The sequence below is a fragment of the Strix aluco genome, chromosome 1, assembly GCF_031877795.1.
Source record: "Strix aluco isolate bStrAlu1 chromosome 1, bStrAlu1.hap1, whole genome shotgun sequence".
Lineage (NCBI taxonomy): Eukaryota > Metazoa > Chordata > Aves > Strigiformes > Strigidae > Strix > Strix aluco.
Window position 1 is genome coordinate 110702550 of NC_133931.1, and position 24702 is coordinate 110727251.

The 24702-nt window shown below is 43.0% G+C and overlaps 1 protein-coding gene across 3 annotated transcripts; it reads right to left on the minus strand.

The window, feature by feature from the left end:
- Positions 1 to 366: 366 nt before the first annotated feature.
- Positions 367 to 24157, minus strand: WDR86 (WD repeat domain 86). Of its 3 annotated transcripts, XM_074831116.1 has the most exons (8): positions 24009 to 24098; positions 23470 to 23505; positions 23193 to 23356; positions 20320 to 20461; positions 18431 to 18863; positions 8819 to 8954; positions 3939 to 4042; positions 367 to 1911 (listed from the first exon to the last, which is right to left on the minus strand). In XM_074831116.1, exons 3-8 carry the CDS (start codon positions 23353 to 23355, stop codon positions 1693 to 1695), a joined length of 1197 nt encoding a protein of 398 aa, XP_074687217.1. In that variant the 5' UTR covers position 23356; positions 23470 to 23505; positions 24009 to 24098; the 3' UTR covers positions 367 to 1692. The 3 variants fall into 3 exon arrangements, with proteins under 3 accessions (XP_074687217.1, XP_074687226.1, XP_074687206.1); XM_074831125.1 differs by having other exon boundaries at positions 18431 to 18722; positions 23193 to 23505; positions 24009 to 24157; XM_074831105.1 differs by lacking the exon at positions 24009 to 24098 and adding an exon at positions 23754 to 23789 and having other exon boundaries at positions 23193 to 23505.
- Positions 24158 to 24702: the final 545 nt, after the last annotated feature.

The following is a 24702-nucleotide window of genomic DNA, read 5'->3' on the forward strand; positions in this document are numbered from 1 at the left end:
GGCCTGACCCACTGACACAGTTTACAGTTTCAGAGTAGGGGTCTGCAGTGCAACCACAGCCAGTGCTGAGCCAGTGCAGGTGGCTCCCTGTTGTCCACACTTTACCTTAAGACTGGGCTTTGGTTTGTGGCTGGTTGCTCCTTCCCCTGAGGAGAGAAACTGAGCTCTGGCAGTCTGGTGACAGGCAGGAGGCAGGACAGCTCCAGGGCATGCTTGACTCCAGACCCAGCAGTGAGGGAAAGGCAAGAAATGTTTCCTAAAGTACATGTTAATTTTTTTCCATATTCCAGCCTTTCTTAAGTGTTGTGTGTGTGCAGACAGCCAAACCCCCTCAAAAGGAGAAGAAAATAGAAACTAGATAGATAGTTGTCTGTAAATGCCACATGTTTATTAGTCCATTCTAAAAAAAGGTTTACAGCATTTTTATCTTGCTGTAGTAGAGAATAAATAAAGCCATAAAAATAAAAACATGTGGTTAGATATTTTTGTACTGGTTCCACAAAGAGTTATATCTGCAAATAGAAAAATATAAGAACCCTTGTTTATTCATGGCTCAGTGGTTATCAGAGAGGGATGAACCTGGAAAAAGACTGGGAGAACTTCTCTTGTGTTTGACTGCTTATCTGATGCTACTAGCAACCTAGCAAACCGAGGCCAGACATAGCCTCCTACAGAGGAAAGATAACAAATCTGCAGCACCCAACAAATCTCTTCCCTCCCCTGAAAAACACCCACAGTTTGACATTCCCAGTGGCTATAAGGAAAACCTTTTCCCCAGGAGGACAGTCAAGCAGTGGGCCAGGTGCAGTCACCACCATGGACCTGGTGCTTCCCACTCCTGCCATGCCGAGGCAAGGCCCTGCCCTGCAGCGGAGCCCTGCAAGAGCTTCCCATCTGGGGAACTGTGCCCAGCAGCGGGCGGGCAGCTGGCAGCAAACACCCCTGGCAGCGCACAGAAGAGACATGCGAGACCATCAATGCTTCCTTTCCTAAGTGTGAGACTGCAAAAGGTGAAATAACCTGCTGGGTTGTTGGGAGGAGGACAACTGCTGTGCCTTGGCAAACAGCTGACCTTGGTACAGAAGGTCTGAGGTTTAACTTGTTCTCTAGCTTATGCTTTGTTAAAAAAAATTAATTTAATCTGTCCTACTACTCCCAACTTCCCAGAGGGGTGTCCAGTCTGCTTTAAACTCCTGCTGAGCCATTCCATCCTGTGTTAGTTGGTCTAATCAGCAGAAAACTGACCCGAAGGTCAGCTGTGAAAATTGAATTTGTAGTCATACTGCAGGGCACCTTTCATTTCTACATTCGGCCGAACAGAGGGCATGTGAGCGGGCAACAGGAACAGGAGAAAGTATTTCTCATTAGCTACTAGGCAGGCAGAAGTGTGCAACACCTCTGTGCCAGAAGGAACTGAAAACCAGCAGTGGTAAGTAAAGTTCTTAATTACACGCACGCAGAGAGGTACATCACCCTGCAGTCCTCCCGACCCCAGTGCTGCCTGCTGAGAGTCACCTGCAGCAACATCTGACTTGAGTCTATCTGACAGTCACAGAGAATCCTGGCTCCTGAAGAAGAGGTACAAGCAAAGCCCCTTCCCATCTCTTTCCAAGTTCTGGTTTACATGGACACAGTGGTGCAGAAAACAAAAGGTTCAGCTTTGGTCACGGACGGAAAGTCTGTTCTGGACAGTCACATTAGTTCAACAGCCTCATGTTCCCCATTTTCTTGCTGTACCATACAGCCCACTTTATTGTTGAAGAGACGAGACAGACTTCCCTTCTGAGAGCTCCTGCCCTGGGCAGACCTCTCCTTCTTCAAACGCCGCTTGTTTCTCTTGCATATTCCCCGGATGTCCCAAATCCTCAGTGTGCCGTCGTGGGAAGCTGTGTAAAGCAACTCATTGTGGATCTGGAACAACAGGGTCACATTTAATACCAAACGGTAGAGCTCGGAATTGGTACAATCAAACTCAAAAATCAGAGCAAACACAGCTTGATCCTAACACTTAAAGCCTGATAGCTCATTGCAAGAGCCAGTATAAATTATCACAAAAGCTGCTGAAGTGGGATGAGACATTACCAAGTCAGGATTCATTTCTCAGCCACTTCACAGAGCCATAAAATATAAACAGCAGGAGTTATTTATAACCTAAACCCACTAGAAAAGCAATGGGGAACTAAACTCGGTGTCAGAGTAGGCTGTAGCTGGGAATTTCTGTGCTGGTTTCAGACTGCTGGTTTTGAAGATGAAGCTTAAGGAAGCACCAAAATCAGCATTGGTGGGCAGTGGGGGTGGTTCAGGAAAGCTTTCCTTCTCACCTCCCTTCTTCCCTTGCAGGAAGGTACAGGTACAACTCCTCCTTCAGAATTTGTTGTTCTTCCAAACCTGCAGTAAATTAACTTTGATTCTCTCCCGTAGTTTCATTCCCTTAATGAAACATTTCCTGCTGTTGGAAAAGTTTCCAATTGTTCTCACTCCATCCTAGAAGCCAGCCGTGGGTCTTGATCACCTCCTCCTTCCTGCGTCAGTCTGTCCCCCACGGGCGCTCGCAGCCCCCAGAGGCAGCCGTGAGAGCCGTGAGAGCCAGCGTCCCACCGGCAGTCTGGCTTACATCGGCATGAAGCGCCACACAAGCACCACACAACCACAGTCCCTCATCCATCCCTCATTAACATACTTAAGATTATATTAAGGTGGCCACTTCTCAGTCCTCGCTCTTCCCAGGATTTTTTGCCCTGTGCACTTGGAAATGAAATCACCAAAAAAAATACAAAGCCAAACTTTGGTCTTGTCAATACTTAGGGCTGCCTAGAGTGATTATATCAGTTATTACCCAAATGCATCCAGGTGACCACCTGCTACACAACCAACTGGTCAATACCCAAGAGTTTGCCATTTAAGGCCAACTAGCCACTTCCTAATTCAGAAACATAACACAAAAGACAACCATATTTACAACTCCCAACTCCCTACGCTTGGGATCAATTCCACGAGGAATTTTTTCTCTCTTTGACTGTCAGCCTGCCAGAAATACTCAGTGTGTCTCACGTTCTTAATCAAAATCCTCATCCTGCATGCAGCTTTTACTGAGATCGCGATGAAGGGAGATGTGGATTCTTAAATGCACAAAGCATCCAAGGATTCAAACTCTTCCCCCAAGATTCCTTGCATGATATTGGTCTTTGTAGTGCCACCAAGAATTACTAATTCCTCCCCTTTTAACTTTTAAATGCCAGTATCACTTGAGCCTAGACAATATGCAGGCAACTTTTCAGGGACTTAATTAACTTTTAGAAAATTTTTAAGCCGGGGTAGAGACCATTCCATTTGTCCGGCAGGATGTGGGTCAGACATCAATACAGAGCTTCCTTGTCATCTTTATACCTTCAGAAAAATAGCTCCTGATGGCAATATTTTATATAAATGTTTATATACAGGGTAGCACATGAAAATCACCACTAGCTCTTCACTAAGGTCAGAAAGGATGGTAAACAGTTGCCCAGGGGGTTAGGGGCATATTATACTGCTTGGATAAGGCAGAAACTTCTTTTCTGCCTAGAGCACTGCAAACACTTATCATCAGTGTCTTGTAATGGAAGGGGTCTCATGAGGTCAAAGTCCATTCCCTGCCCCTAACACAGGATCAGTTACATCCGTCTCATTTTTTATGGTTGCTTGTCTAACCTGACCGGAAAAACCTCCAATCACAGACATAGGACTATCTCTGGGGACTCGTTCTGTGGTTTCACTTATCCTTATTATTATTGAGTTTGTCTAAAATTACAAAAGGAATGTTTGAGTCTGTTACTTTTCATCCTACCCTAGAACAACATCCAACCCAAGACACACAGAACAGCTAGCCACACCAATTCCCACAAAACAAATGAGGGAGCAATCGGAAGTGAGAAATCCCAGCAAAGAAACCCCTTCCTGACCTGGATGCAGTTGATGATGAACTTGTGCCCTCGGAAGATCTTCTGCAGGACACCGCTCTTGGAATTGAAAGCTCTTGCACAGGCATCACCACTTCCTGTGAACACTGCAACGCAACCACACAACACAGCACACGGCCAGACGTGAGCAGCCACGTTATGGTCAGTTCACGTGAGTCCAAAAAGTACCTAGAACTAGTTCACAAAGGAGCACAATGTATCATTTTTTAGGCTTGATTCTCTTCTCAGTTATAGCAAGTTCAGATCATTTCCATTTTGCTGACCCCAGCATGCTTGTGTTCATTTGTATTTTTCAAAACATTGAATTGCCATACATCTGAAGTTCCTACATATAGCAGCATTTCACTCCACACACACTTCAAATATCTATTTCTGCTCTTCTCTTCCACGTCTATTTCCCTGCCTAAACATGCCTCAATAATTCTGAGCAGGCAATTTATCTCAGGTCTGGTTTTAAGGATTTCTACTAAGCCTTCCATTTGTTTTACCAGAGTTACTTCCAGGTTTCCATTCAGTACTACAATGTCTTCATCACTTGTGCTGCTGCATCCAGCACTACCATCTCTCATACTAATACTATGAATTTGGCCTTAGCTTCGTTAACACATACAGTTTTTTCCCCTCCATTTTCAACCATAAGTAAGTAGGGCCGTCTCTGTTGAAATACCACAGTGAAATCTTCTCTCCTCAGAGGTGAGTGGCACGTGTAGGCAGCTTTACAAAGAAGTATTATAAATTCTTTCAGTGTGGTAGATTTCTTCAGCTAAATCCTGGAGCTTAGGATCTTTGCAAGCAGTAGAGCCTTTAAGTGATTCAAGGCCCAGGCTATAATCTCTATTTCAGTATGGCACAGAAATATTTGAGGGTTTCAGCTATAACTCTTGTATTCTATGTGCTATATTGTACATGCGCTACAAGGGTAGGGGGGTGTTAAGTAAATTAAGCATGACTAGTGATTTTGGCTTCCTTAGGGTATCTTAACATGTTCAAAGAACAACTTCTCAACACTTCAGGATCTTCAAATCAGATTCCCAGAATTGCTGCATCCAGAAGCTGTAAGGCAGTGTTGAATATTTAGATGTTATACTTAGTAATATGCCCAAAAAGGAGCACATTTGTATGCCTTAAGGGTTACAAACTGTCTTCATAAACCCTCATTTTCCTTCACTTAACCCAAACTCCTCAAGTTTATCTAGAGATAAATACTTCAGAACTGCAAAAAGAAATATATTCACTGCTCCCTGCATTTCATGTCTTTGCAAAAGCCACAACTATGGAAAGATTTTTACAAAATTGAAGTGCCTGAAGACAAGAGATTCTTAATCTTCTGAGAGAAGTCAGGCGCTGGGTTCCCAAAGAGAGGTGAAGAAATTATCAAGGCAGTAAATTCAGGACTACAAGAGATGAGAGAACAGGCTACCTACTGCCATCAGCTTTTCAACTTCAAATTAAACAGCAGGAGACTGGGTACTTCCTGGGTACACCTTCAAGAAACATCTGGATGTGAAAAAATCAATGTCATTTTATAGGGGCCACTATAAATTGAATTGCCAGCATAATCCTGAAAAAGCATTGCATCCCATTCTGCAAATGAGTAACAATGATGTAAAGCAGGGAACAAGGTACAGCTATTTTTTTCCAGTGAATGGAAAGCACTTAATACTATTACACACAGGCAGAGAGTAGGAACCAATTAAGAGCTGTTTTCACAATTAAGAGTTGTTTTCACTATGCAGCTGTCTGTTTACTTTAGCTATCACTATCAGGATTTTGCTTTTGACAGACATCCTTTATGTCTTTTGAACTGTCACTCTAGATTTAGGAAGTCTCTTGGCACCTCTGAGTTTCAAAGGAGAGCTGTTTATCTAACCCAGATTTAGCATTTAAATATATGTTTATATATACCACCTGTGAAACAAAGAACAAAAAAAAAATAACATCAACAATTTGTTTTTATTTTTTACTTAAATTTCATAGACCCTTGGGAGGGAGAACAGGTTTTAAATGTTCTGTTGGAGCTTTTACAACATGAAAAACTATAAACCACATTAAATTTTAAAGGACTGTGCACATACAGTAGGAGAGAAATAACCAACATAATATCATTAAGTAAACTAGATTAAGAACCAGCTTTAATATTCCCCATGCTATTAATTACACAAGCAGACTGAGGAACGCCACTAGAAACACATTCTGATGATTTAAAGTTTAGTTCTCAGATCTGTCTGGACTCCCTGTACACTATAAAGCCATTTTGGAAATACACATATATTTCTCCTCTCATTCTTCTACTATATTTTCTTATTTAAACCATAAACTCTTTGGGGCAACGATCCTTTGGGTACTGATCAGACAGCAAGGAACAGAATTAAGATCTTCTAACAGAAAGTTACCACTTCTCAGCTGAGATTCCTTCTGTGTTCTTGCACTGGTGCAAATGCAACATAAACCATAACAAACAGCATTTATATTGAAGTATTTTCTCCACATTTTTGAAAGACAAAGAATGAACACACAGTGCTGATCTGTCCAGGTAAATTGTTAGAATTTTAAGCTACACTAGCTCCAACATTTGGTATCCAGCGAATATGTCATTGTAATTCTAATTGAAACAAAACTACTAGATACTGTGTAAGTAAGTGATCAATGTATTACAATAATGCAAGCAATATAAATTAATTTTTAAGGGGAAATTTCCTCTTTCAAGAACTAAAATGCATCTATATTATATTCTAAAAAGTCCTTAATATTTTCCCATGACATTTTTTCTACCCTTCAAGTGGAACAATTCAATTCTCCCTCTTTGACACGTTTAGTATTTTTACATTTGATTTAAAATGAGATCTTAAATAACTCTGTGAACACTTCTATCACACTATCAGGATGTTCTTCACAAGTCTGACTAAATGCAGCAATATTGCCTGCATTTTAAGGAAAAAAAAAAAAAAGAGTTATGGAGAAATAGTGTATGTGTATGGCAGGGACAAGGTGATAGGATGAGGGGGAAGAGAGAGAAAGCTGCAGAGCTGATGGGGGTGGCATCGGATAATGAAACTTTTGTTTGAGCCTAAACTTTCTTTATGACGGTTTTAAAGAGTCTGGTCAAGTCTATACTGGTTGCATTAAAAGCAGCATCAGCACTGAAAAAAAATGCAGCTCTGGAGGGCTCATTAATGAAGGAGACAGTCTCTCCATCTCCCACCCAGACATGAAGATTCCTCACTGGATCAGGCCAACATCAGCTTAGCACAGTTAGCTTGCCTCTGGGTAGCCTTGATGTATTCAATGTTTTGTATCTCTATAATTAAAAGGGGGAAAACACACACACACACCAAAAAAAAAAAAAAATAAAATCGGTATTTTGTTTGCCAGCATTCATCCTGGATTAAAATTTCTGGTTCAATCCCCCTGTCCTACCTGCGTCTTTGAGCAATGACAACTTCAGGGTGCAGCATAAACTCAGACCCTTTCCCCTTCCATTTCAGCCTTCTAGCCAACTGCAAAAGCTGAAATCAGAAATCATAACCTGCAGGTAGGGCAGAGTGGGGTAGTTCCGCAATACAGGGGAGGAGAGGCAAAACTAACTGTAAATTACAGTTAACTATTTTAATGGAGAAAAGTAGTACTGTGAGTCTAATGCTGAAAGTAAGACCCAAAAAAGGTTTCCTGATTAAAATCAAAATCTACTTCTGGGCTTGGTTACACATTAAGTTTCCAAACATAATTAAGAAATCAATTCAGTTACTGGGTTATAAATGTGGTCAGTCTGCCGTGTCAAGCATGATGCTAGACAACTGCCATTAAACTGTAATCTCCCTGTGCAGGTACGACTCCCTTCTGATGCGTACCATCTCACATTTGTCAGCCATTTATCGCCAACTGCCAAAAGAGGTGTCAAGGCCCAAACAGCAACCATTCATTTGTCGTTACATGTTCACTTCACAGCTGAAGTACAGAAATCAAAATCAGAAAAGCATTATGAATTTCTAGATTAGCTTAAAACAGGCATTGCATCCTGGTTACCCTGAAGGAGAGAAGTACTTGTTTGGAAGCAAATGAAGGCACCTCAGGTCTAACAACAGTGGCAGGATAAACCATCAGTGGCAGATTGGTTCAGGCTGGTAAAAAAAAAAAAAAAAACAGAGGCACAGTCTTGCAACCCAAAAGCAGAAATGAACAGATGACATGCAGAAGGAAAGCCAGCCACGAGAGGGATTTAAAGAGGGAGGTTTCATGGTCAGAATACACCGTTGTGTCAACAGAATACAGTTATGTACAGATACCACTATTAACAGGAGTACTGAAAATAGGGGAACTGAGATAAAGGGAAGAGAACTTGCGGAAAATGAGTCTAGGAGATGGTCAGAGTCTGAACAGGAAGTCTAACTGTTAGAAAGAAGCAGTGAGCATCTGAGATGGGATTCTGGTTTAGGACAGTCCATTACACAGTACCTGCAAGGTAGCAGGGGCAGGCACAGGGCTGCATATCCAGCAGTGGCACTTGCTGTCCCCAAGTATGCAGCTGAAGCAGACTGACAGACATCAGACTAGCGAGGTTAAACCACAGCTACACAAACAACTCACAGACAGCTCAGGATTTAAGCCACTTCCCTTGGTAACAGAAATAAAGCAACTGCCTCTTCATTTGCCCAGAAGAGGGAGGTGGAAAATGGAGGGAAGATCTATGCTTCCCACATGGAGTAGTGCAGCGAAGTTTGATACTGAACGCAGACATGCTGGATTTGAAAAAAGTGACAATTTCTCAAGCCTTCAAAATTACAGTATTCTCTATTAACAATCTCTGATCAAAGACAAACATCAAAAAAGAAACGGGATTGCTGAATATCAGAAAGGCAACTTACAGATCCCAGCGTGGTATTTCAAAGTGCTAACGCTGTGTTTGTGAGCCTTGTACGTTTGGATTCGCTCCCCAGTGTCTACTAACCAGCACTTCACTGTCCTGTCCGCGCTTCCTGAATACAAGTGCCGATTCACTAGCTGAAGGGAAGAGAAAAAGACATCAACAATAGTCTCTCAGGCACGTTCGTGAGAGAACTGCACTGAGTGACTCATCCGAAGTCACGGTTTCCAACTCAACAGCCTGTTACAAAGAGCAACAACCACACCTTGAAACAGAGGGATGGTGAGCAAAACCAACCTCGCATTCTTCGTGATCGCATCTCCCATTGACTTCTGAGCCTTAAAAACAGCTCCCACATTTCAGAAGACAAAAAACTTAGCCCATCTGCCAGTGCAAGCAGGTAGGATTTCAGGGAGATTAACTATACGAACCCTACTTCCATAAGGAATTACATAAATACAGCCCCAAAAAAACAACCTGTAGTGTAGTTTTTGCAAAGCATATTTGACAAGAACTCTGATCAGATTTTAAGTGTTAATTACAACAAAAATTTCAGAACAATTTTGAGTAACAAAAAAGGAAATTAAAAACAAAATCCTATGCAACATAAACCAGGGTTTAACATGATTACTCCGCACAAGGTCAGTATTTGGAAACACTAGCTCTTCCTTGAAACCGATTTGTATCTGCATTTCCACAAGTCTTTTTAGACTGTATTATCGAATGATTAAATAATTAACCACTCTTACACTGGTTTTTTAAACATTGTCAATCAGATTGTCTTCTGCTGTGTGTTTAGAGCATCTCTGCCTATAAATCCCAAAGAAGAACGGTGCGTAATTACACTAGTCATCCTGCACATTGTGTGAATTCACTACTGGTGGAGGTTGGCTTTTATTCCACACAGACACAACAGAGAATGACAAAAGGAAGGATTGCAGTTGGGAAACCCAGACAGAGAGAAGATAACTGACCTGTACAGGACTGTAAAACTAGCCAGTACACAATAACAAACTATCCAAAGCCTGGCAGCTCAGCAAGGAAGCTCTCCACAGTGCAGAGAAAAATCTTGGATTCTATGTCTAAGGAAAACAAAATAAAGGTTTCAACAGCCATCATTACATACCGTTCTGATTGCTTACTCCTCCAAGCAGAGAACAGGCCTAACACCTGCCACCTGAAGGCAGTGTAACAAAGGCAGCCAGTCATCCACCGGCTGTAGCTCAAGCTAAGTTTCATGGAGAGACAGGAGGAAGAACCCTGACAACACCTCCCCCCCCACCACCCCCCCACCCCCCCCCCCCCCCCGCAAAAAACCAGGATTTGCATAAGGAGTAATGACACCTGGTTTGCCCTCCAGACACACAGATCAGAAGGCTCAAATGACCAGCAGAGCACTAACCCCTTACACTTCTCAGGTACCTCCAAGAAACCAACTGCAGAAGAAATGACAAATCAACTTGACACGAGTCTTGCTCTTAGGTCACTTTTAAGGGTCTGGTTATTCTGCCACTTTAGATTATTATAAACCTTTGGTCCTCCCTCTGCACACTCTGTATCGGTAAGGTTGGAATGTTTTTCACGCTCTCCCATATCCACTCCCATCCCAAAAAGGGAATCACCTCAGTCCCAAAAGGCGTTATAAGTGAGCTTTGTGCAAAAAACCACTTTCACTGTGTTACAACATGAAACAAAAGGTATTTTAAGATACAAAGCACTGCAGCAACGAGACTATGCTAACCCAAGTAAGAAATGTATGCAGGCAGACCAAGATGATCACTGGACCCAGCTCACGCTAGCCCAGCTGGAGCAGTACATGCCACACTTCCTACCAGCAGAACTCGGCCCATGGGACAGTTTTCACAGCTAAATGTCAGGAGCTTGTAAAACTCATACCACTGTTAAAAGCCAGGAATACTTTGAAATGTCACATCCTATTAACTTTAAGCTGTTTTAGCAATGGCATTAATACTACAGCTCAATGAGGAAAGAGAAGGAATGACCAGCAGCACTAAGAAAAACCAAGAGCTATACAGTTCACCTGAGGAAGGTAACCTGACTTTTAATTTCCAGGCTCAGCCCAAATGGGCATGAAGAGCATTGTTGCATTGCACCTGCTAAATGGAAGAGGATGCTTTGAGCTGAGATCCTGCTGCTTGCCCAAGTAATTGCATTTCTTTTTCAGACATCTTGCTAGCAGCATCAACCCACCCACTGAACAAAGGAAAACACTAAGTTATAACCTCCTGCAGGTAAATGCCACTCTGCATTCAATGGCTGTTATGTTATGCTGCTTCATTTCTACTTTTAAGTGGGTGTATAAATCCTGAAGTGAAACGGAAAAGCTGCAACTTGCCTGGATTTGCTAATTTGCTAGATATAAAAATGTGTTAAATGACGTGGGCTTACTCAGGTAATTTATAGCACCAGGATCGTAAGAGCCATAAAAGCTTCCGAAGCCCAGTCAGAGATCTGGCAAGACAGCCGGTGCACCAACCATCCTCATTAAATTCAAAGCCCCTGTGCTACCCGGGCTGCCCCATGATATACTTTATGCACCTTCCTCCCCCTCACCAGTTTAAGCAGGTGAGCACAGTAGCAAGCATGGAAACAGAAATACTAACAGGTTAAACAATCTACCAGACGCCACAGAGTAAGCCTGCAGCACAGCCAACCCAGTACAGGCTCTGACTGTCACACAGCCTCTCATTGCCATGGTATTTTTAAAACCCTGAGCACGAAATAGCTATTAGCGGAAAAAGCCATCAAGAGCTATCAGCTCAGGTTGAAGTTGCAAATCAGATCTGCCTTTAGTGATACGATGCAGGCATCACCTCATCTAAATTGATACAGATATCCACAGCTAAGATAGTCCCCTTACAGTCACTGCAGTCCAGAGCACAATTCATCTCATCCTGAAGCAGATGTCTGAAATGGATCACGCCTTAAAACTCACTGTTTCTCCCCTCTGACAAGGACAACCTTCTCAGCTGTAGCCATCTGTATCAATTTAGGTGAGATGACGACTCCTTCACTCGACTGAAGACAGGTCTATTTTACAACTCCGGCCTAAGCTACACTTCTAGTATCTATATTTAATCAAAAAAATAATAATCATCAATACTGTTCCCCTAGCCAAAGCACCTTACAAGCAGACCCCACGCTCTGTGTAATATAAAATAAATACCTTCCCTACTTTAGAGATGGGGAACCCTGACACAATGCAACTAAGTCCATCCGAAAAGGGACCTGAAATTTATAGCATCCTAACTTTTGACTGCACAAATCCCAGAGTGCAACCCTGATTTGGGAGGCTGATCCAGGCTGCAACCACCCTTTTCTACAATGCCCAGGAAGCCTTGCGTGGTTCAGGGCAGTTGTGACAAGCAACAGTGCACAGTATCCCTGAAACTGGTCAAGAGAGTACAGGAAAACCAGATGAGATTCTGCCTGAGAAGAGCAAGACAGAGACACCAATCCAATCTGACCCATGTCAAATCGGTGTTTTTACTCCAGAGCCTTCTTGCAGAGTTTGCATCCGAAGGGTGTGGCTATGCCCCAGCAACACAGTCAAGTCTAACTCGCCAAGGCTGCACACGCTGTGCAAAAGCCCTCATTCTGGCTGGCACAAGCCACCTTTGCTGTGGAAGCAGTGGAGGTCCTAGGGTCAGACAGCAGCACAGCTCCTTGCCCCCCGTTATCTTTTTTCTTAAGTCATGACTGTTTGGAAAACTATTCAAAAAGCCCAAGAAAGAAGGACTGTAACACAGTTCCCCTGCTCACTTCCAGACAGGTCCCCAAAATACTGATTTCTAGTTAGGTCACCTTCTGATGGCTCTCTCTCTAGGCCTCTGGCTAACCTCCTTACGTCAGCCTGGCTTCTCCTATCCAGCGGTCATGGGACTCCCCAAATGGGTTCAAATCTCCTCAGCCTACAGAGCCCATTTAATCCATATCCACCAGTTCTGTTAGACTACTGGGAAAAACAGTGTGTTGCTGTTCCTTGGGTTAAACATTCCAGCTGACGTGTTAGGCTCAGCAGATCTGTCCCCTCTCGGGAGCTGCACAAAATATACTGACTTCTTCACCAAAATGCAAGATCATGCTACAGCTTCGGTGGTAGCTAAGCCTCCCTGATGACAAGACTCGCACCCATTTTTGTGTATGGGCATCCCGGCACAGTCATTTTCAGCAAATACTTGTGGGCTGGGTCCCCAGGTCCGTAATTACTGGAATTTTCTAGCCCAAAGTCTCCAAACCTTTACCCAATTCTATAGGTTCTAGTCATATTCTTATTAAAGAATTTAATTTTCTTATGATTTAGAAGTAAAAATGTAAAATTTTACTCAGTAGATTTTTCCAGATATACCCAAGTCTGTCAACTCTTGGTTTAAAAATGATCAGTAGAAACAGTTACATATTCTAATCTGCAACTGCCTGGAGAAGCGGTGATATTTTCAGAGCTGTATTTTCTTTGGCTGGCTTTTGAGCACTTTGTTCACTTTGGCTAACTGCCCTACAAAGCTCCTGACACAGAAAAGCATGGCAAGGCAAGGACACCTGTAGCAGAGCAGACAACACAGAACAGATTTGCAGCTCAGATACTAATGAGCTGAGCGGACATTTCAAACCCACGTAGCTTCAAAAGCTTAAAAACCTGATGACTGTCAGATGCCCAGTTCTAAAGCCTCAATCAGGCAGCAAAAAGTCACTGCATTGATATCTTTAATTCTGGACTGTTAATTTTTCTCATTACTCTGAGGGACTTTGCTTTTGAACCAGATGAAACACTGAGACACATGAATGGAACAAATTCGTCTTAATCCTCAGGCCAGAGTAGCAGAGATGTACTAGTCCATAAAAAGTTCAGACTTGCTTGTGAGTAGCAATGTAACAGCAGTAGCAAAATACAGGTTGTAAACACTGAAGCAGTTACAGGTTTCGCTATTAAAAAATGCCAGTTTTATGCAACCTTGACCTCGGTTATAGCCCCCAGACACACCACTGTTGGAATAAAAAAAACAAACGATCACATCTAAGGCTGGTCTCTGAAGACAATCACAACTCTACTGCTCCACAAGCTTGGTTGAACTGAATGCAGCAGCTTAAGATGATTTCTACCTCTATGAATGCCAAAAACATCAGCAAAAGAGCTGTTTAGCAGGTATTTCAACCTTATAGGAATGGACTTTGCCCTCCCAATTAACCTTTGCTATAAGAAACAATTTAACCCTCATCCACGGAGAAGCAACTGGCTCTCCAAACAGATTTGGACACATCCTCTTTCTGAAGGTCACTGCACTCAGACTGGCTCCCAGGAACTTCACCATGAGTTCACATCAGCAACCACATGTCCCATTACCAGCTTATTCTTCACATGGGGGTCAGTATTCCCACAGTCTGCCAGCTGGGTCTTCTGTTCACAGCCACTTCTAAGTTAAAAATCACCAACTTGGACCAATCTCAAGTTACAACTATGTAAGCCTTCAGCCGAGTTAGACTTTCAGGATCCCATTCAAACCACATTCATTTTAACGAGCTAGCGAACTCCCTGTGGGCAAGAAATTGGGTTTTTTCCTGAGAATCCATCTAGAATGAGCTCTCTGGTCTGGCTGTTAGAGAACGTTTTTAAACTTTTTTACTGCAGTACAAAGTAATGGTCCTAGAAACTGTTTCTTTTCTACAGGTGTTGTACACATTCATATTCATCTAATTCACATCTTCATCCTCTAATGAATTATGCATCAAACACAAATTACAAAAAATATGTGCACTTAATTTAATTGGTGTGGCAAGAAAAAAATTCTGTCCCCGTGATCACAACAGTTAAGCGTATAAACGGAGTTCAGGCAATGGCTTTGTTCAAAGCATTCTTTTCTTCTAGTCAGCTTTAAAAGGCAACTAAAGGGAATGGTCCAAACAAAGGATCTTTTGCAGGAAAACCAGAAGCAGGTCCTTGCCCACTCATGTTCATTTAAAACTCCTTTTGCAAGAATGTTTGCTATAGGATCCAAGCTAAATTTGAAGCTGGATCGTATCTCTCTGCCAGCTTTTGGCAGCACAATTTTGATAAACACTCAGAGGCAGAACAATCAGCAAAGGACAAAGCAATCCTTGCGAACAGTTTGCAAAGCTACTTTGGAGACATTTAGAAAAACATACACAAGTAAATATTTAAGTCAGGGTTATTCAGCCTATTGCAGGCAGTCACATTAATGAAAATGCATGTTTGATTATTAATTGCAAATACTGGTCTTTTGCCAAGCCTGAAGTTTTTAAGTGGAAGAACTAGCATGAGCTGTGTGATTACTCTCAGCCCACCCCTGCTTTTTCCCATCGCTTCCTATAAAATCTCATCATTGGCTCTTATATGAAGAGAGAGCACTCAAAGCAGCTGCTGTCCCTTGCCTGCCAAGCTATCAATTCACTGCAGGAGAAATAGAGTGAAGAGTTCTGGCTGCTCCACTGCTAGTTACCTTGCCTGACTGTGAGAGTGAAGTAGTCAAGGCCGCCAAAGCACCTAGCACACACACGATTGCCACTGCAGATAGAAAGTCCCCTGGCAAAACCTCTGACAGTCTAATTTAATAGCAGAAATTAGAGAAGAGCGGCATTAGAATAAGCTGGTACCTGCAACAGACCTACTCTGATAGCAGACCACATGCACTCAGTTCAGCTTGTAAATCGCCTTCAACCAGCAGACCCTGGGACAGCAGAACGAGCCCCAGGGAATATCTGAACAGCTCCACCCTCTTCACTCCACTGTCCAGGACCACCAAGGACAGGGGAGAAGGGAAGGCTAAAAGCTCACCCCTGCTTTCTGTTCTGCCATGCCAGATGAGAGTTGCTTTCAGGCTCCTCTAACTTATGCTAGCTGGCAACAACACCTAAAGGAACTTAGAGCAACCGAGGAACATTCAAAATCCAAACATGTCCGTGGCATCACCCCTCTGGTTTTCACATGCCAGCACTGCAGGAAGCAAAGTGGAAAAAACATGGGTGTGCTTTACGGATATCTATCCAGAAACGTTCCTTCAAGAAGCTCCAGGAATTTCCATTCACTGCTTCAGCAACACTATTGGTATTTACTGGAAAGTAATGGGAGACGACTGGAACAGTCCAGACCTAATTTGCAGCAGTTTAGAACATCCTGGGGCATTCCCGTTAATAACAGTACTTTTTAAAGTTGGGGAAAATATGGTCTCAATATCCAAATTTTTCCTGATCTGTGTCCAGGATGAGAGATCACACTGAGCATTTCTCAAACTTTTTGAAAGGTCACCCTCCCTTAGGGATCTTTATTTGAATAAATAAAATGAAAATAAGTCTTTATTTTTTTCCCTTTATTCTCTCCACAAAAGCATTGTAGCACCCAGAGAACAGGTAACTATCTTTAATTGCTGGTACCAACTCAGCTCCTCCAGGAGGGGAGAGTGAAAACCTGGTGCAATTAGCAGCTCACTTCTGCCCTGCAGAAAATGAACTATTGTCAACAATTAAAACTGTCTGCTGGCTACTGTGAGCAACTCACAACTACCTCCAAGTCCTTCCTGACCCACTCACCACCACAGATTGCAACACTGTCACGAAGAAGCCCTAGGCAAAAAAGGCTCTAAGAGCTTTTTGAGAAGAACACAAAAATTTTAAAAAATAAACACCTCTATTCAGGAAGTTTCCCTTCTGTTATAACATCTTTGTATGGATTCTGATGATTGACCCCTTTCTAAAAGAATGAAAATACCATGTGGCCTGTTCTGAGAGGCAGCCAAGTGGAACAGAAGGGCTGGTGTTGAACCCAGTAAGGAAGAGGGAGGAATTAGGAAAGATAGACAGCCTAAAGCTATTCAACAGCAGTACAGTGACAGCTTAAGCTGGGATAAGTTTTAGAGGCCTAGAAACTAAATGCTCTCTGTGGGGGCAGTATGTACCTCAGCTGGACTCTTCTAGCCTCAAACATCAACTGGTGATGAGAGAAGTGAGGGGCTACCAGTTACTCACAGCTAGAAGAAGATTTGGCCAAGGACTGTTGCCAACACAGTCTTGGCAGCAGTAGTCTTGTGTAGTTTGAATTGTTCAGGTTTTCCAAATAGATGTATTGGTTTTGCTTTTCTTCTCCCCTACAAGAAGTTCTGTTTGTTTAAAACCATTGTTTAACTCTGTGCTCACAAGCGGAGCAGCATTGCTAATTCTCGAGCATTCAAAGAGTGTAATTGAATTTCCCAGGCTTCTGGGAGAGGGTCAAGCCAGTTTTGTGTAACAATTTTAGCAAGAACCCAATTAAATTAAAGCAAGCTCTGTCGTTGCCAATCTGTGCCTTGGAGAAGGGTTACAATTAAACAGCAAAACATAGCGTGACACTAAGAACAGCAACAGATTTACTTGAGCATCCCCAAAATACATTACCACAATATCACAAAAACAAGCTTTAACACTGAGAATTTACCCAAGCAAGACAAACATTACTCCGGGGCAACATGATTTTGTGTGGGGTTTTTTCCTTTCTAAAACTGAAGGAAAATAGAATTCCTTCAGTACCATTAGGTTTTTAGTCTGCTAGTGTCAGCTGTGACTACCTTCTCTAGAAACACAGGCAACATTTATTAAGCAGCTATTAACAATACCTACTGTCACTTCTGTAAAGGAAAACCCTTATGGACAACAAACACAAACAAGGGGAGTACTGAGAAAAAACTATGGTCATTAACTTCAGACATATACATTTGTAAAACATTTAAGGTTTGCTGACCTGAAACTAAGCTACAGACCATAATATACCTTCTTTAAATATACTATTAGCATTTTCTGGTGGATAATGGAGTGTACAGGACTAGTGCTGTGTGATAGTTCCCCTTTTCCTTCATCTGCCCAACCTCCTCCTTCCCTCTGCAACATTAACAAACCTGGCACCATTCACCAGAAGCATACTGCAAACAAAAAAACAGAAAAACAAGGGTATAGTTTTTCAGATCACATTAAAGTTTTTTCCCCTCTCTCCTTCATTTCCTGATTTCACTCCCCCATGCTCTACTTTTCCATTTTCCTTGCCCGTTTTCTTGTCTTGGCCATCTCTCCCTTTCTTTTCTCAAATTATGTCTGTGTGTTTTTTAAAGCAGGATTTCTTTCAGCTTTATGCTTTCCTATTATCTTTTGCCCACAATTTTGGGTTGGGTTTTGGTGGGGTTTTAAGTTATCTGGTTTACTCTGAATTTTTTTCCCCTCCCCTTTTTAAGTTATCTGACCCTGTGTCTGACTACTTGCTCATGTTATTTTTCTTCGAAGTCTGGTGATCCTGTGTATGGAATCCTACTCAGATTAACAGTCCTCCCAGCAAACCTACTCACGAGTTTCAAGGAGGATTTAAATAGGTACTGAGCTAGAAGTTAGACCAGGATAGACCCCAGAAGCCAAGAGGATATAAGAAAGTGTTTTAGGGAAAGAGGATTTGTCTCAAGACCACAAAGCACTATTTTTTTGTTATTACATGAACATTTAAGCTTACCATTTATAACCTGTCTTGGAAGAGTTTCTATATCAATGAAAAGACACCTGCAACCCATGAGTTAGGATATGGACACACCCTTCAAACAGCTCTTGAAGAAGCCTCTGTTCTTACCTCTAGGCAAATTACTGATCCTTGATGCTCTTTGAACACTTTCAACTGCTCACCAGTGACAATATTCCATGTTCGAATGGTATAATCCGTGCTGCCAGAAAACAGCTCCCTGTTTGGTGCGTCAAGTATAAGGCATAAGACAGCCCCAGTGTGTCCCAGCAGAGTCTGGTAACAGCGCCCACTGGACACCCACCAGACCTTAACAGTGCAGTCTGTGCTACCTGTCACCAGGAGGTCTCTGCTCACTTTCTGCTCCTCCTCCTCTTCCTCCTCCTCTTCTTCAAGAACATCCCTGGAGGAATAGTGAGCTAGAGTCAGGACACAGTTCCGATGGCCCCGGAATTCCTGGATTTGTTTCTCTTTGTCCACACTCCAACAGCGGGCTGTCCTGTCATAGGAGCCACTAAAGAGATAGTCTTTGGCAACCAGGATCCTGCAAAAAATAAAGTTTGCTTGTATGAACAGTATCATTCTTTTTACATAACAACTTTTTGTCACAATTTCAATGCCAAGCACCCTGAAGTTAGAAACAGTAGCATGAACAAAACCTGTATGTCCCCAGTTCAGCGTCACTGTTTAATACACATTAAACAAAAAACAATAAAAAGGTTCATAAATAAAAAACCCAAACAATTCCCTGTTCCTACTTTTAAAATTGAGACCTCTTATTCAGGTACATTGATGCAGACATTTTTACACTATAGCACTGTAACTTTGGGCATTTGTGTTTTCTAGAATCTTTTCCAATAGAACCATTACGTACTTTTCACAAGTAACATGTACTAGCTAAGAGTTTGTTGTGGTTTGTTTGGATTTAAAAAAAAAAATAACTCATTCTTGATAATTATTAGTATTTCTTTACAAATAATTATTTATACACTGACCTGAGAAAATCACTTGGAATTAAATAACAACCACCACCAAAAAATCCAGGAACCTGAACTGTAACTGACAGTGTGCAAAGATAATCATCTTTCCATCATGAAATAGAGAGAGTGCAGGAAAAAAAAATACACCTAATTTCACTTAGCCCAGGATCTCAAAAAAGGTAGAGCAAGAGCACCGCACATTACATAACTGAAGAGCAAATCAGAAATTACAGAAAAATCCCTACAGTTCGTATTTCCAAGCCAGAGATAGTGAACATCATAACCTGCCTTCTTTGTCAGGTAAGTGTGGTCCTCTGGAACCTTTCAACTGGCAACAAAGTCATATGAATAGGGAACACATTTCCCCTTTGCTGATTCAAGCAAAAATCAGGCCAGTGCCAAAATACAGACAGAGCCAGCCTTCCTAACTATTTACAGAATCTAGCTACACATTGTATGTGTTTTGAGTTTAGTAAGGAACAAAAAAAAAAAAAAAAACCCACCAAAAAAAATTTTAAAAAAAAGTATCCGTCTTTGACTGCTGTATTTGTCATTAATTAAATCCAGTCCAACTATTAAGAGGCACTTTAAATTGACAGGCTGATCAGTCACGCACAATCAGTTTAATATTAAACTTCATTTGCACAAACAGGAATAGTAATTCCAGAAAAAGCCCTGACTTTATCCCTCTTACTGACACAAAGGCTTGACGTGATGTTTTTAAATCTACTTATCAGAAGCATCTGTTATCAATTGAATAATTTCTTCTGGAATTTCATTCCTATCCCTGGATTCAGTTCCCCTGCCGTGTGCCTTTCATTTCTCTCCTATCTGCTGTCTATGGATGTGTCAGCACTGTTGCTAGGAAAACTAATCATTACAGCACAGAACACGTGTAGCATGAACTCAAAGGTTTACACAACCCATTTTATTGGTGTTGCAACAGAGAATTGCAGTAAAATGACAATATACGCAATAACAGATTACAGGAACACAAGGGAAGAACTCCACGGAACCAACCTGTTAACAATTGACGTGTGTCCTCGGTAAATGGCCACGCACTGACCTGTCATCACATCCCACTTTCGAATGGTATGATCTGCACTACATGTGAAGGCAGCCTCATTTTCTAAGTGGCAAAAGGTGATGTAACTTTCATGTCCTAGGAATAACAAAGGAAATAAATTCAATCGCTGTGCATACAAGCAGAACAAACTAGTCGAGCTCTTCACCTTAACAAAAAAGAAAAATTCAGCAAAGGGTCTGAAACTCTAGTTTTAAATGTACCACCATTTCTTCACATTTAAGGATAAACACAACATTTTTAACTAACAGCAGAAAATGCTTCATTGATACAAGGATTAAGTGAAAAACAGTACAGTTTCACCAACCAGGTAGATCAAACAGCACTATAAAAACATAGTTAGCTAAAGTAGTATAATAAAACTCAGTCTACTTAAGTTTAAAACCAGTAAAAAATTGGCTTATTTTTTTAAAAACAAATGGTTTTGCTTCCTTCTTCTGAAGTCAGGAAAAAAAGGCTGCATTTCGACCCAGCCCATTGATTGTCAGCACACAAACAGCCCTAAATTAAAGCATTAAACTAGAAAAAAAGAAAGCGACGAGACTTACCAATAAGTTTAGTTTCATTGTCCAAGCAAAATGAAACACAAACAAAAAAACATATCTGGTAAAAAGTCAGCCAATACTTTCTGCATTATGACTAACAACATGCATAAAATGCACAATTTTCAAAATATCAGTATACCTTTAAGGAAATGACACAGAAAGAATAAGAGCACAATTACTTATACAGTATTCAGAGTATGGTGGGATTCTACAGTTATAATAAAAATAGACACAACCACTACTCTAAAAATTTCATGCTGAAAAACAGGGTAATGCTAGTGAAGAGGAATCAATATTACAACCTTAAACTTTTGTTGCTGCTTAGCAAGATGTATCATTTTTCAATTGTATCATTAAATGCACCAAATTTAAGAATCACCTTAGGATTGAAGTCGCAGCTTTGTCCAAGATCTCCTGTATGAAACTGCTGTCACCTATCTAATTGTTGGGATAGTATTATCTTGCAGTCTTCTGCTTTAATTATTTAGACTGTAAGCTTTCAAGATCAGAACTGTTTCCTCTTCTGTAACTATCCCAAGAGAGCCCCAGACTTTGGTTGAAGCTGGTGGGCCCTACTGTGATTTAAATAACACTATTCTTTGAAGAGAAAATAAAAATTATAAGAAGGACAAATGTGATTAAAGAGAGACAAATGGACAAGCAAAGACATGAGGAAAACAGAATCATGTTGTAGAATAAAGAGATGGGAAAAAAACTGAGGGAAAGCAAACTACCCACTAAAACACTTTGTTTCACTGACTGCAAAAACTACAACTCCTGTAGTTCAAAAGCCTTGTTGTAGTTCAAAAGTGAACTAGAATCCAGGTTACAAACACACACCTTGTTTCCTCTTAAGCAAATTTACCAGATGCCAAAAATTAAACAGATCACCAGGGCTATAAGCAAAACTATACCTATCCTGACATTTTTGTGAAAACTTTTTGCAAAGCAGCTTAAATGGGACAGGTTTCCTGGATTTTTATCACAGTATCATGTAATCCTGCTCTGAGAAGATCAAAAACGCATCTTGGTTACTGCAACCAAAGTCTGTCAGTCAGATTTTAATCATCAAGAATACTTGAGCCACACAAAGGACAACAAAACCCACAGTTGCAGACAAGGTCTGATGCTGGTCTGATCAAAAGCAGTCACCACGTAAGTCTGTTGGTTATGCTGTGGCGGAAGCTTGAAACTGTGTTATAGATATAGGTTCATCAATAATTATAGCTTGTACGATACAAATTTACACAACAGCTGTGTGCATGTATAAATATAAAATACATACAATTATCTCATTTGACTGACAGTTCACAAGCCAACCTTCTTTAGAGTTTACCCCAAACACTAGCAGTATATAGGCCAATATGAATATTATCCAGTACATTTCTCTTTCTAGTTAAAAGTTAATTAGTGGTTTAAAGGGATTTCTAAGCCTAAAGCAAATGCTGTGAGTTTTCCAGGAGCTAGAACCATGGCAGGATGTGGGGAAAAAAGACAATACTCCATAGTTAAAAACAAGCAAGCAAACAAACAAACAAAATAATCACAGCAATGTGATTTCTTCTTCAGAGGAAAAAAGGATTAGAAATTCGAAATTTAAGAGCTTTTTTCCCCTGTATTAAGAGAAAAGAACATGAGTGAGTGAGAATACCTTTAGTCCACATCTGACTCCTGCATGACTCTACTTTCTACAGAGTTTTTCTTCTCTTTTTAATTATTGAGATGCTAGCCTAAGGATAATAAATTTTGTTTAAAATGCAAAATCAATTTAAAATTTAAAAGCCCAGCAATTAACATTTCTGTGTGTCAAATGTGGGGGAAAAATAGCTTATTTAGTAAGGTTCCTTTCCAGACTTCTGGATCAAGAGGTTCTAAATAAAGACTGTCTGGAAAATGAGATGATTACAAGGACACAAAAAAAAAAAAAAAAAAAAAAGAAAAGAGAGAGAGACAATAACAAAAAGTCAATACTTCATCAGGGTGTAAAACAGAGGGCTTCCAGAAGGAGACATAAGTTAAATAACTGCTATGTTTCGCACCCTGAGATAAAAGGATCCATGCGTTCAGTAGCGCTTGTAACCTGTTTTGGGTTGAAACAGCTTCTGCTTAACAATGCTGTAACAAATACTTAAAAAAAACACAAAACAAAACAAGCCTGACTTCGGCTGCCCGGCAGGCTGCAGGGACTGAAAGAGACCAGAACATGCTGTGTGGCCTGTACCACGCTTTAGATGCAAAAACTAGGCGAAAAGAAGCTACTGTACCTTGAAAGTGGCCACGGCACTGGCTGTCGGCAGTGCTCCAGAGCCGCGCTGTGCCATCCTCACTACCCGTGAGCAGGCGCTGCCCGTCCGGGCTCAGGCTCAGCCAGTTGATGCCTCCTTGGTGATCCGTGCAGACCTTCACGGCTGAGCCACTGTTCCCCATCCTGGCAGTCCCAGCGAAGGCAAGAGGCTGAGGGTCAGATCATAGGCTCTGTGCAACACCCAGACCGTGCTCTGGGCCTCCAGCCGTCTCCCACCGACCAACTTCAGCCATTACCTGAACTCCGAAAAATCAGCAGGGTAGCCCAGACTCCTGCACAGGGACACAAAGGAGGAAGAGGAGGGAGGGCACGTTAATCATTCCATCTCCCCCGTGGATACACCCCTTCCTCAGTCATGGTGTGCTGAAGCCACTGAGCGCCTCTTTCTCCGCAGGTACCGAAGCCCTACGGCGGAAGACGGCCCTTCCACACACCCTCCCTGGGGCGCCTTCTCCATGGACACAGAGGGACGTCCGGCCCCTTGGAGAGGTCCCAGCCCGGACGGCGGCGGCACCACTACCTGGTGCCCTGCTCCGAGGCTGCCGGCACGCTGCTCCCTCTTCAGCAGTTTCAAGGCTAACTCGGGGCACGCTGAAGAGGCGACGCCTCCGAGAGAGGGAAGCCCAGCCTCAGGCGGCCCCCAGCGCCCCAAGGGGCCGCCTGCCCCCTCCTCCGGACGCCACGGGATCACCTCAGCGGCCTCCAGCCCTCCCCCGCCCCGGGCTGCCGCCATCCCTCCCACACGGCCCCCGACATCTCCACCCTCGGCACTTACCGCCCCGGACACGGCCCCGGGTGGAGGCGCGGGGCTCGTCTGTGGCGGAACGATCCCGCACTCCCCCTCGGGAAGGGGGAACCTCCTCCAGCCGAGTGACCGGAGCCAGCGCCGGGCCGAGCGCGGGATCCCCCCGCCGCCGCCGCCGCCTCCGCCCCCCGGGGAGGCGGGAAGGGCTCCCCTCCGCCCCCGCCGCCGGGCCGGGCCGAGGCGGGCGCCCCGCCGCCGCCGTGCTCCCCTCAGGCCACCTCGGGGTGGTTCCCCACCCCCAGCGCCGGCCCTCCCTCCATTACCTCCCCCTCCATGTTAAGAGCCGCTTCCAACCGCGGCAGCCCCCCTCCCCGGGGCGGGAAGCCGCCGCCTCCCCCTGCCCGCGCTGCTTCCTCGGTGCTACCGCTCCCCGCCTTGTCCTCCCGGGAGGTGCCCGGCAGCTCTACCCCTCCGGGACGGCCTCCCCCCGCAGCAACCCCCCTTCTCGGGGCGAAAGAGGCACCCCCCACCCCTCTCGCCGCTCGCCTCCCCAGGGCTGAAGCCGCCCTTACCTCACTTCAGTCACCCGGCGGTGAGGGGAGAAGAGCTGAGGGGCAGGAGGGTCTTTCCCGCCTGGGGACCCTTTAATAACCGCACTACAACCAAAACACCCCGCAAGCTCCCACACCCCCAGCGGAGACCCCAGGCTTGTCCTCGGGGGGTG